Source organism: Xiphophorus couchianus, chromosome 7 (assembly GCF_001444195.1).
Source record: "Xiphophorus couchianus chromosome 7, X_couchianus-1.0, whole genome shotgun sequence".
Taxonomy (NCBI): Eukaryota; Metazoa; Chordata; class Actinopteri; order Cyprinodontiformes; family Poeciliidae; genus Xiphophorus; species Xiphophorus couchianus.
In genome coordinates this window covers 5,394,961-5,408,730 of record NC_040234.1, presented here as the reverse complement: position 1 = coordinate 5,408,730, position 13,770 = coordinate 5,394,961, and the positions used below count along the sequence as shown (strand labels likewise).

The 13,770-nt window shown below is 39.4% G+C and overlaps 1 protein-coding gene across 1 annotated transcript in view; it reads left to right on the top strand.

The window, feature by feature from the left end:
* The first annotated feature begins 9,254 nt into the window (after nt 1-9,254).
* itgav (integrin, alpha V) overlaps nt 9,255-13,770 on the top strand; it is a 47,624-nt gene continuing 43,108 nt past the window's right edge. The window contains exon 1 of the mRNA XM_028022286.1: nt 9,255-9,866. Coding sequence (XP_027878087.1) covers nt 9,697-9,866 — 170 coding nt within the window. The 5' untranslated portion in view covers nt 9,255-9,696. The remainder of the gene's footprint in view (nt 9,867-13,770) is intronic.

Below are 13,770 nucleotides of genomic sequence, written 5' to 3'. Positions count from 1 at the left end.
ATAGGTTTACTGATCAAATAACAAAAAGCAGCAGCAGAAATAAAAGTGTTAAATATAGAGGAACAAACTATTTTGCACAAAAAGATACCTAGAGATATGCAATAGTGAAGCCCTGAAGTAGAAAAATGATTGTGGATAACTAAAAGGGCAGCTTTGAATACTGGTAGAATGTTTCAGGTAAAATAATAAACCTGTTTCATCGAAATCTCTATTTATAGTAGTAGAAATTGTGATACATTAGCATGTAATGCATCATCAGGGGGGATAATACATTACGGCTTGACCTTTTATATTACTTAATTAGATTACTGAAACTTATATTACTTAAAACAAAAAGAAAATTTGAAGAACATGTCTGATCTGTGCTAAACATAACCCACAGGGAAACAGGGAAACTTAAGACCAAGAAGAAGAAGAAAGGTTCCAGAACCTAAAAATCCTTTTCAAATGATTCATATGGATTTCATCGAACTAAATCAAAGTGAAGGGAAAAATATTGTCTGGTTATAATAGATGCCTACTCTAAATGGATAGAGTTGTTCTCCACTAAAAGATGCTCTGGTGGCTAAAGTATTTTGCAAAGAGATAATTCCCAGATATGGAAAACCTGAATGAATTTATAGTGATAATGGGGTACATTTGTTAACCAACTTGTAAAAAACAACAACATAGGATGGATTTAAAACATCATTGTGCCGACCACCCTCAGAGTGCTGCATTAGTGGAGAGAAACATGAGGTTCACGAAACAATAAAATGACACCCAAGTGGGTCCGAGATGCAGGATTATAAAGATTTTTCTAATCTAGATTTTTGATTTAGCTTTTACATAATGTAGCTTTTAACTACCTAATTTTTTAGCTACCCATACTCATACATAGGTAGAAGAAAAACAGCTTATTGAACTTTTTACAACATGTTACCTTAGCCTTTACACCAATTTTTGTCAATGTTTTAAAGATTTATATAAATCACGCAAAGCTTCATGGGAGCTTGAAATAAGGTGGATAAACCATTTCTGCTTTGAGTGAATAATTTCCAGGATTCAGAATGAGATGAAACGAGGTTTATCTGTACAGAATATAATATGTACTGGTCAGGACTCAGGTTCGTCACCTGAGTCATGTGGGTACAACACCTTACCAGGAATAGCATTTTATGATAACATCAAGCTAGCGGAACCAGAGCGCTAAACTCAGGGAACCCACCTCGCGCACGACTCTTATGAACAGGGAACGAGACGTCTGTGTTCACTACAGTTGTCACGGCCAGCCACCAGGAGGGGGTGCTGTTTCACCCATTACGCATGAGCCCAAATTAGAAGTAACGACACGTGGAATTCTATACAATATTAACTCTGTTGCACAAGCAAAGGAGAGACTTTAGGGCTATTTTTTTTCATAAAAAGCAATGCAATAATAATAAAATCAAGAAAATGGTGGACAATCCTGACCATGAGAAACAGAATGTATTCAATTGGAGAGGTCTAAAAATTTGCTGTAATACAGATTATTAAAGACATTTTTCCTGCCTACAGTCATCACCATCTACAGTAACTCTTTAATTAAATGAGGTACGACAACATTTAATTACGCCTTTTCATCAGTGAATTATCTTTGAATTGAATAAATACTTCAAACCTGCCAAGCCTTTACAATAACATGCTGCTCACACAATGATACCCAGGAAATAATTCCAGTAATGCATGATATAATGTCTGTCTCCACTGCCATAAAAACTATTTACTCCAGTCATAGCCTACATAAAAAATATGACCACCAACAGGTGAGATGCTTAGGACTGACTACCTCATCATTATGGTACCTGTTGGCTTGTGGGAAATAATTTAGGCAGCAGGACTTCACTGTTGATGTGTTAGAAGAAGAAAAAGGGTTAATCGTGAGGATCTGATTGAGTTTATCAAGAAACAAATTGGGACAGTTCTTGACGGCACAGATCTAATCAACTCACAAGCTAACAGTAGCTCAGAGATGACATTAATAAGCCTGTTAATGTCTGTTTCAAAGTAATGCCTATCTAATTAATTCTAAAAAGTGCGCCCATATTTGTGGTTTACTTTACTTTTCATTATTTATTGATTTTACAGCTGCTTTTTAGCCTTTTAATCCAGTTTCACTCGTTGGTGAGATAGACATGAAGCGTCAGTTTGCCTAACATGTAGCTTATGCCGCCATCTGCTGGTGTCTGTGCATTATTACAGATGAGATCCATATTATGAAAATCAAATACTTTGCTATGCGGGTATACTGTAGACAGGCACTTGACGAACTTAAGTGCCTGAAAATATTAAATGAAAAGGTCAGCAAAAAGACAATACATTTCTGGAGTCTCCATTGGAATCTACTGGTGATATTTTAACTGGTGATATTTGATTGGGTGTGTCATTTAATAGCAACACCCGAGTCAAGGATTTTTTTTGATGACACCTTTGAATACTTTTGTATTCAAACAAAAGTATGTTAAGATGTCATGATCATTGGGCGCTTGTGTTTTGTGCTTTCTGTTCCAATTTCCTTCTGACTCGTGATTGTTCTTCAGTAGCTGTGTTTCCATTTGACAGTAAGACAGAAATTCTGAAAATAAATGTGGTTAGTGGATACACACGTCCATTTCTAAAAAAAAAAAAAAACAGAAAACAGGTTTTTCGATAATTACTTTTTTACTTTTTGCGCTATGGTGGCTTTTCAATTACCAAAATTGGTGTATTTCACAAAACTGCAACGGAACCACTCTCTTTTCGCATCACGCGAATCACATGATCAACAACCGGATGTCGCTAATGGCGGAAAAGACGAAGAAGACAGGAAGTGTCACGAGTAATTGTGCCACTCGTGGCACAACGACATTCCTTGTTTAGTAGAAACAGCAACTGCGAAATTGTGTGTTTTCAACATTAGTGGAATACTGACCATTTTCTTTGCAAAGATTTCTTATGGAAGCCCAGTTAAGGCTCCCCTCATTTGCATTCTGAGATCACCCTCAGTTATTCTGCTTGTTGTTATTATTACACATATTATTATGTGAAAGTGTTCATCTTTATTTAAAGATGTATTCACTGACCCTATCGAGTTCCTGCCTGCACTTTGGTTCAACCCCAGTACCACCGTACATGGCAAGAGGGTCTACAAAAACAAGACAATTGCAACAAAAAAATCAGGAGATAGAGAACAACTATTATGTTTTTGTGAATTAAATAAGGAACTCTCACAAGTGCGGAGGACGACCCAAATGACCTTTCCCGACTTTTCCTGTAATTGGGGTAAGGTCATTTTGCTCGTTTTGTTGTGGTCATTTTGGACCACAACCCTTTCAGCGACCACAACTGAAAGGGTTGTGGTCGCTGAGTTCAGAGACCACAACCCAAAACATCACTTAGTTCTGAGTCACTTAAATGAATAGAATGATAATTAACAGACAAATCTGACACAAAGGACACGGATGAGCATAAGAAGGAACAAATATTTCAGCCTGGTTGGAGTCTATCGAAACACAAAGTGGGGAAATCTTTAAGATTTTCCAGCTTGAAAGCTTTTAAAACCCTTTGATTCTCAGAACTAAATACATTCAGCTAAACCATGTTTCAGCCAATCAGATGCTGTGGATGATATTTTACAAGATTTGTTTCCGCAGTATGGCAAAGCATAGATGTTGCAAACCCTAATCTCTAGGTGTAGTAATGAATTAGTCAGCAATGGCGCAAAGTGTTTGCTACCAGGTAATTACATTGTTAGCAGGCCTGTAGCCATGACAACAGACTATTATTGTTGCCCTCAGTGTTTGACTCTTAAACCAATGAAATCAAGTTATGTTGACAGAAACAGGACAATGACTCTACATCTGTTTTGACCTTTGCATCATACATCACTAACGCTTCTCCCAGAACAGGAACCAGCCTCACAGGAAGGGCTAGCCTGCTAATTTGTGGTTAGCAGCACCAAAACAAGCCGAGACGAGATACTCAAGATAATGTCGGGTTTAGCTGAGAAGTCCGAGGATTATCACTTAGATTACAATTCAGCGTCAGTGAAACACATCTGACACAAAATGTTAGCCTCTGGATGTGAAAAGCTGGTAGAGATGTAAGCAGATAAATACTTTATGTCCTTTGGAGATTTCCGTATTTTGTCAGGTCACATCCAGAACCTTCAATGTGATAAATGGAAACGAATGGAAATCATAATTGTGAAGTGACAGAAAAACAACATAGTTTTAAAAGACCTTTTATGAATAAAAATTGTAAAATTTGGGCATTCATTTCTATTTGTCTTTCTATGAGCTGAATGGGTATAGTGTATTCAGCGCTATACCCATAGCACTGAATACACTATAGGTATAGCGTAATTTATTTTATTTTTAATACCTTGAAATTGGGCCTCTGTCTCTTTAAAAAACTCCTGCTCTGTCTGAAACTCAACTTCGCTCCTCTACTCAATTATAAGGATTTTCCACTAGTTACCGTTACGTGATGCCAGAAGACTACTAGCCACTGTTGGTTCAGGGGTCGAGTCAGTTCTCTGACAAAAGAGACTCACTTACAAGAATCAAACACACCATTTGTATCAACTCACACCAACAACTGACTGTACTGGGAATTTTAAGGAAAATGGCAATGACCCCACAGTTTAACGACGTAGCCTGGTAAAAATCAGCCACTTGTTCTACTCTTTGCTCAATAACCCTCAGGCCTGGACCCTGGGGTTATTGAGAACTGATTACTGTGTGGACTGTTGATATTTTAAATGCTCTGGAATGATTGGATCTGATTGGAACCAATCACTGACGCTTGGCCGCGGCATATATAAAATGCCAGCTACCCTACAACGCTTAGCGGACATAGCATGCGCTGTAAACAGCCATTGCCCACTGCCAATAGAGAAAAGCTAAGCCAAATGACAACTGTGCCAGCAATTAAATGTCTTAATTCTTCCTCTTCGTCTGACTTTTAATTGTTACATTTTTGGAAGCGTGGCCGACTTTGTTCACTTCCACTTCCTGAGGTCGATTTCCCGCAGCCGGAAAATCTACCTCCTCATTCACAGACTGCTTCCGGTTGAAATTATACCGGAGAAATGGGTGAAATTCCAGGTGAAGTATTGCGGGGAGATGAGAATTGAATGGAACTGCCTAGGAAGGGAACGGTCAGGGTATTAACGACGAGGCGCAGACATTTTTGTGCTTGTTGTACTGTGTTGTGTTTGCGTCGCAGAAAGATTATGTTGTGTAACTTTTCGGACGCCGCTCACAAAGAACTGGTACTCAGTTACATTGGGTAGAGTCAAGCAGAGATGAGTAAACCCTCAGTAGGTACCGCTGGAAAAGGCCCACCTTTGTGTAACCCCTCTGATTTTTGAAGAGTTGGCAAACAGGTAATAGTTATCTGTTATCTGTCTGTAACAGACAGAACTGCAGTTGCAATCGCAATGGAAGTTGTTTCTACGGTATTAACTCGATTTAATACATCTGTAAAGCACATGTTCAGATTGGTAATTATGACAGAATTAGCAAACCATTCATCGTTTTCCTCCCACTCCACAACTACGTTGATCTATCAACATAAAATCCCAATGGACGTTGAGAAAACGTTCACTTGGAGGAGTGTGAATTCGCCTTGAGGCGGTCTAACATACAGCGAGACCCAGTTTCTACTGACACACAGTGGCCCAAAATGAAAACTGCTGCAGATTTCACCAGCACCAGGCCCCGTTCGCCCCGCTCTTTGTGCTGTACCTCTTCAGAACCAACGTCTCAGGAATTAAACGGCCCCTTTTAAAGCCCAGTCCAAAGCGAGTGCAGCCAAAATATCCTCACTCTGCAAAAATGCTCATACCTCCCCCCCCCACACACACAGCCCAGTCAAAACTCAAATTGGTCTTCATGAGATCTGAAGCACTGAACCCAAACTTTCTCTTCCACAGGCTACGTAATCTGTATATCTATGTTTTACACAATTTGCATTACACCATCTCTCCTGTTACCCCCCCCACACACACCATGTTTTCTCTGCCTCACTCCGCTCCGTTCCCCCAAACATGCTCGTCTTACTTTCGAAACGCATTTCTCCGAGGCGTTCACACAGCAGACTCGCTCGTTTGTCTCGGTACGTCATCAGATGTTTCACGCTGGGAGAATTAAAAGCTCCCCCCTCACATAAACACATCAACCCCCTGATCTCGGTGAATCTCATGGGAGGTCTGCCGCACATTCTTGAGAGCACACTTCATTGTTGCAGTTCTTCAGGCCCGTTCATGGCCAAATAAGACGAGAAAAAAAGAAAGAAAGACAAGCCCCCAGCTCGCCCGCTGACTCGCGGCTGGACGTGACTGCACTCGGATTTATGGGCGAGGGACGTCGGTGAGGGTGTAGCCCAGCTGGAGCCCGGCGGCGGGTTGTCCTCCAGATGTTCTCTCTGTAACAGCAACCCATGCAACGTGGCCCGAAGCCAGCCGTGTGTCCACTTTCACAAAAAAAAGAGAGAGAGATAATTATTTGGCACTCTAGCTGGATTCGTACTCGGCCGGGTTGGAAAAAGTTGGAAGCATTTTACTGGATTAGCATAATCTGGATAGAAACTAAATGGGTTTTTTTTTTGTGTTTTTTTTTTGTGCAAAGAATGAAGCCGAGTCAAACTTTATATATTATTTGCATAAAATATAGAATTAATCATTTCGGATCCTGTCAGTTTTCTTTCATTTCAAGCCTGTTTGGTTTAATTTGAAAGCATTTTTTTTTAAAAACCCAAACATTTTTAGACCGGATGAGATTGTTTGTATTTAATGGACCATGTCAGGAAAATGTTTTGCTTTTGGTTGTTAAGGATGAAATGCAGCTGTACATCTTAGACGGTAGACATGGGGTAGACTGCATAATAATACATTCATTTTATAGATATAATTCAGAAAGAGCAGAAATTGTGATGTGTAAAAATGATATATACAAATATGTGTAATGTGGGACAAATTTATATAAGACAATAGGATTTAATAAGCTTTGTCTTCCTCCTCCTTTTCAAGCTGCATACGGAAGTTTTTTGTTTTGTTTGTTTGTTTGATTACTGTACATATGTTTTTGTTAGTTTGTTTTCTTCTTAATTATATTTATTTTCTTTCTCTGACATTTAACTTGTTCAAAAAATAAATAAAGATTTTGTTTCACTTCAGAACTGAAAGAACGCCTGAGAAATTATTGCCATATTTGTTTTCAGTCTGGTTCTTGTGTTTGTGTTGAAGTCATAATGGAACCTCAGGGTTCCTTCACTGTTCATTCTTTGGGAAACCATGCAGTGTGAAATTCGTATTGGATTCCACATTCAGTCCTTCCTGTCCAGTTGCAGTTGTTCAAGGTTTTTGTTTTTACTCACAATAGTACAAGGATTTTTTAAAAAAATGTTTATTTTTTTTTTTTTGCAAACTTAACAGTAGAAAGTGTGTGTATAAAAATGTGATTTAGAATTTAATCTGAACTGGGATTTTCTGTTCTCATGCCTGGCTTTGTACTTTCTGAAATTAGGATGCGTCCGGCTTCAATTCTCCTTGAATTGACACGAAGATTTTGATACAGCAATTACTTTTCAAATGGTCTTTTCTTTGTCATTCGTTGATACAAAGTTGGGAGTCAAATCTTTATACTTGTCTGACTTTAATACAAGTTTCTATTAATTTTGTTACAATTTCTCTGCAAGAGGCAAAAATAGGGAAAATTGTCCAAGACGTTTCCTTTCTATCCAGAGTGTTTTTTTTTTGTTGTTGTTGTTGTTTTTTTACAATACAGTAAGCTTGAAGGGGGGTAAATGTTAAAGAATAAGGGGTTTTCGTGTATTTTTCTTTATAAACACACATTTCAGGAGATTAAGGTTAATATAACCGGATACTGCGGTTCATCACTTTGTGCTGTTCTACGTCATCAGAGATATTCCTTCTGTCTGATGCTCCGGAAAGAAACTTCCTGCTGTCTATCAAAAGCCTCGCTGTGAAGCTGAACGCGGACCGTTAGGGAAAACACATGACTTTCAAAATAAAGGTGTTTAGTTTAGTGGTCCCTTTAAAATGTCAAAGAGTTCCAAACTTATGTGTTTTGTTGTTGTTGTTGTTGTTGTTGTTGTTGAGGGAACAGCAGGTCAACATGCGTCTAAAAATGCTGTTATATACACTACATGAATATATATCATTTACAGTGAACATGAAAAGTATCCACCCCATAAAACCCCCTTTTTTTAAAAATTGCATTTAATTTTGGCTGAAATGGTCCCCCATATTGATCAGCAAAATTAGGCTTTTTTTTGATCTAAAAAAAAAGAGAGAAAATCTCCAAAACAAAGCAAACAAAAAACCTCTTTTAAAGCTGCAGTGTGTAACGTTTATTTAAAAAAATTTGGGGTTTTTTACACATTCGTTAAAAACTGTCATTACATGATGACAGTTTGTTAGGAGACAAATAATCAGTGGCTGTTTCTCATAGGGGCGACATGGACAACCACCCAGGGTGACACCTTGTGGGGGGAGGCATGTTTAGAATTGATTTCAAAGACCTGATTGTATAATCTGTATTTCAACTTTCATTACTTTGCTTTTTTATACCACTGTAGTCTAATGTTTTGTCTGATGTTGTTTGTTACCATGTACTTTTTTAATGTGCTACATGTAAAAAAAAAACACTTGCTTTGCCTTATGCTAGCCAGTACAAGGTAAACATGTATTTCAGTTCATTTGAACTTTGAAACACAGTCACAACATAGTCACTAATGGAGGCTCATTTGGTGTTTAGCAAAAGTTACTCTGTGAAAGATGTATTGAAATAAAGGTCCAAATAAAATGTTTTGCTATGGCTAAAAGGCAGCCATATTGGATTTAGAGGTCAAGTTATTATAAAACCCCCAACTTTCCCTCTTGAAAATCTGACATCATTGGACCGTTTGTGTATTGTTTCCACCTTGCTCTCAGAAATGTGCTCTTTGACCTCTATGTAAATATAGAAGTTGGTTTGGAATTAATGTTCCAAACCATTTTCACTGCCAAGTGGCACTAATTTGTAACCTTTTTTATTTTCTTTGTTTTTATAACTTGACAATAACAAAGTCCAAGTCCCGATTTTAAAACGTCTGTCAGTACAACACCTAGTGAAAACAAAACAACTGGTCTCAAGCTTCCACAGTAAAGAACTCTGAACATGGTTGTTCTCCATGCTTTTATTTTGAAATGAACTAAGCGGATGTTGTTAGCCGGGGGGGTTTAGCCGTAAATTTGTCTGACTTTAGCTTGTTGGAACAAGCTTCTCTGACACTTCCACACATTCCTCGTACTCAGACGGTCTTGGCCTCAGTTCGGGGGTCGGTTAAGGCACCCAGTTTCTTTTATCAGCCAAAAAAACAAGCCGACGAACCTCCGAAGGCGAACCGAGCCGGACTCCCTGTGACCCGCACACCTCGCTCCGTTCGCTGCGTGCGGCTCGGAGGCTTCAGCTGGAAGCAGGGGACCTGGTTCATGTAACGCGTTACAAGACTTGTTCCTCCAGCAGCTCCGGTCGGGAAGACCGAGAGATTTTCAGCCTCCTGAAAGCGACGCTGTTTGGTGGCGCAACGCCACAGGGGGAGTCTCGGTAACCAACAGGGGTGGACCGGGGTAGCGTCCTATCTGGGTCGGTGTTTTCCTGGGTGAAGCCGCGGGGATCTCCAGCAGCGGCCATGGCCGGGGGACGGACAGCTGTCGGGCTGCTCGTCCTGGTGTGTGTGAGCGTCCACCGCCAGGTTGCCTCCTTCAACCTGGACGTGGATAAACCCTTCGTCTACACGGGACCCGAGGGAAGCTACTTCGGCTTCTCGGTGGACTTCTTTAAATCCGCAACCAACCAAAAGTGAGTTGTTGTTGTTTATTTTTTTTAATGCACAATGCTCACGGATGGATTTCTAATGCTTATTCATACAATTTCCGCCATTAGTCATAGAAAGTTTGGACAAATGTTACTTATATTTTATCCTAGCGTGGTTGAAGGCATAACGCATAACATTGGGACATAGACAAACTTTTCTTGGTTGCATTTCAGACATTTCAGTAACAACTAACATCTCAGCACTCTCTTTTGTTTTCCTTTCTCTTCTAACAAGAGTTGCACTGATCAGGCTTTTTACCGGTGATGTCCGATTTCTTTCTAGATTTGTCTGACTAATCAAACGTATTATTTTGTCTTTATGTGAAACACATTTATATAGATTAATTACGCACAGGTGTATGTTTACAACGCTTTATTTCTGTTAATTATGATGATTTTCCATTTATAGTAAATGGGGGGGAAAAAAAGACATTTAAAATGAGAAAACCGCGTCAGACCAATAATAAAAAAACAAAAACTTCTTTAAAACCACAATGTGGGCGTAATGAACCTTAAAGGTTGTTCTTTTCAGGAGGTACTTTTAATCTGACAAACGACACTCATCACGGGCTAATACACACAGAACATGTGTTTGACATGTGTCTGACTGTGAATCAAATAGAAAATGAAGGAATTCAAATATCTTTTTTTAATGCAGAAGTAGCTTATGTTTCTTACTTCAAGCTGATTTCAAAGCAAGCACTTTGAGGTGTTGCGTTTTATTCACTATCTGAGCTGCCGATAACCAATCAGAGCGAGTCGATAAAGAATTGGGCCACTAATATTGAACTGTGACTGGCAGAGAGCAGCAGAAAGTGCTGTACTCACAGTCTCACTCTCAACTGGGAATGTCCAGAGTGTCATTCTGCTTCACTTTTGGGCATAAAGGTTTTCCTTTTGATTTCTTTATCAAATTGAACTGTAGGCTGATTTACTCCAAACACAGAAAAAGCTTAGATGAAAATGCAATAACATACATAAAAAAATACATAAAAATCTTCTAATTTTACAAACAGGCTCTTTTCTAACATGAGCTGTTTACGGTTTTCTTCTGATCTTTTTTTTTGTGGTTAATTTATACAATAAACCTGTTATTTTGAACAGCATGATTTACAGTATATGGTCAAACGTGTTTAATTTTTTGAGGAATTATGTTCAACTTGGAAAATTGTCATCTCTGCTGAAGTGCAGACTTAGAATTTTTAATGGTACTTGAGGGAGTTGCATTAAAAGTAGGAAAAGCCCAAGATCCACAGAAATCGGTTAAAGACCGTATAAAGTAGCGTGGTACCATTCACTACGCAGTCCATTTATACACCAAAAGTCGTGTTAAACATGTCAATAAATAAATTTTATGCTGCAAAGTTATTAATTTAAACTAGTGGTACACTGACAGCAGTTTTCTGGCCGATCATTGATCTTTAAAAAGCCTGATCTGCCGATTCTGAATTTGGCCAATACCATTTTACATTTTTTTTGTCCGAAACGTTGCTAAATGTAGCAAAAAAACTCACTGAATTGCCAATGGTGGAGTGACTGTTGTTAACTGCAGATATGCAGACATGACCTGGTGGGTCGGTCTGTCGGTCAAACCTCTCTTAACGGGAGATCAGAGGAGGACAGTGGTTGGTTTCTTGACCTTTATTTGGATAAGATTGGCTTCACATGTAAGCATCGGCCAATCACCGATCTCCCAAAATGAGGGAAATAACTGCAGGAATCCACCACTCAGTCAGAAAGGAGGAGGGTTTTAGCGCTGTCAATCACTCTTGCGCTCAACCTCTCCTCCTTGCTGGTTCACCACAACATATCGTGCCACAAATGCTAATGCTAGTTAGCGCAACCACCAACGACAGCGGATAAATGGTTCTCCTTGAACGGTAATGTTTATCTGCCATTAGCACATTTACCAGCGTGCACATGAGGATGATTGACAGCACTAAGACCTGCCTCTTGGCTCTGATTGGTTGTTTTTGGTGAATTTCTTCAGACGGCCATAGTAGCTCAGGGAAGAGGTGCAGGAGGTCGATTTTTTTCCCCCAGTAGGACAATGACCCAACAGACAAACAATCAATGGAAAGTCTTTGAACAAAACATGTTCAGGTTTTTTCTGTGAAAGGCGGTTCTGTAAGCTCTGATTTAAGATGCATATTTCATCTTTTCATTTGTAAATAAGATGCCTTCCACTTCACAGTCATGCGCTAGTTTTTGTATGACATCTCAATAAAATGCTTTGGGATTGAAACGAGACAGAGTGGAAAAACTCCTGGTTTATACATACTTTGTTTTCTTCAAGAGGCTGTCTACATCGTGATTCAAAGCGGCCTAAGAGGAATATTTGCTTACTTCCAGAGATGACAGAGGTATTGTGTTTCCACCGTGTGAGGCTCAAGCATGCGAGTCGTCTCTGACTTTTGTCTCCCAGTTCCATGTTTCTTTTCTCGTGTCTATTTTCAGTACGTCTGTCTGACAAGATAGCAGAATACTTCCTTCGAGCGTCTCCGCACGAAAAGCGGCTCTTGAAGCGTCTTAAAGGGCTTAAGTTTAGTTTTTTGTTATGTCAATTATTTGACGTTTCCCATGTAGGTTGCACAGCCAAACTTTCTATCAACAAAACACATTTCTTCAACAAACACAACCTTCCTCTCACTCACTCAAAAAAAAAACCCAAACTCCTGCTGTTAAACTTTTTCTTAGATGTTTGCTACTCAAGAAAGATAAATCAGTAATAAATGATTTGGCCAATTTTACCAAATTCTTGATCGCCGAAGTGTTTGGGTTTGCTTCGTATTGAGTGATTTTATTCAGCAAGAAGCATTTTGGAGATGACGCACAACCACTCGTTACTTGTGTTACTACTTTTACAGACTGACAGAACACTCTGTCTCAATGTAGCTCTTCTAAATGTGTTTGTTTTTCTGCCTCCATTCCACTCAAACCAGAGAGTAATTAGGTTTTAGCTACTTCCTGTCATGCTATTCAGTCTGGTTCTGACATGTGCTTGTTGTGTATTAAGTGAATATTTCAAAGACAACCAGGAAAGAAGGGTACACACTCCTTTCTACAATTAATGATACAGTTTGGGTTTTTTTTATGGATGAATTTTGTCTTTCTTCTCTCTGATTTGACCTTGGATCTTTTTTAAGGTGTACGGGTTTTTACGTGCATCCTTCTTAAGGCTGAATCAGGCAGAGGTTTGGACTTTGACTGGGTGATAGCACTAGCCATTATTCCCTTTGTCTGCTGGAGATTCGCTGCTGTGTTTGGCTTCATTGTGCTGCGTTTATGACCCAAATTGGGGTCGAGCTCCGGCAGTTGGACGCTTGCGCCATCTCTGTCTGGTCCGCTTTAGTCGAACTCCGGTTTGTTTGTCAAGGAAGTCCGGTTCGTTTCGGGAGGTATGAACGTGCAACTGAACTCACCCAAATCATCGCCACTCTACCACTTTGCTTGACAATTATTATAAGGTATATGTGCTGCTATACTGTGGTTGCCTCTGTTTCAAATAAGAAGCTGTTCATTACGGCCGAACATCACTACTTGAGTCTCGTTGGCCCTAGTGAGATTGTTCCAAACCCAAGTCAGTAAGTCGCTAACTAAGATACGCAAAGATTGGGTTATCAAGGATTTCCCCCACCAAACCTGCTAAGTAGGGGGCGCTATAGGGCAGCCCATTGTGTTAAAAGATGTGAAGTTACAAAAATTTGGAGGTGTACGAGCAGGCCTCATAATTTGAAAATGATAGGATGAGGCCAAACAGGTGCAGGAATGGCGCACCTTCAATGGCAAGGGAGTGTTCAATGTGTGTTAAACTATAAATCTAGCTTAATCCATGTTTACTGTTACTGGTGTCTAAAAAACGCTATTTAAAATAAACAAGCCTGGTGGG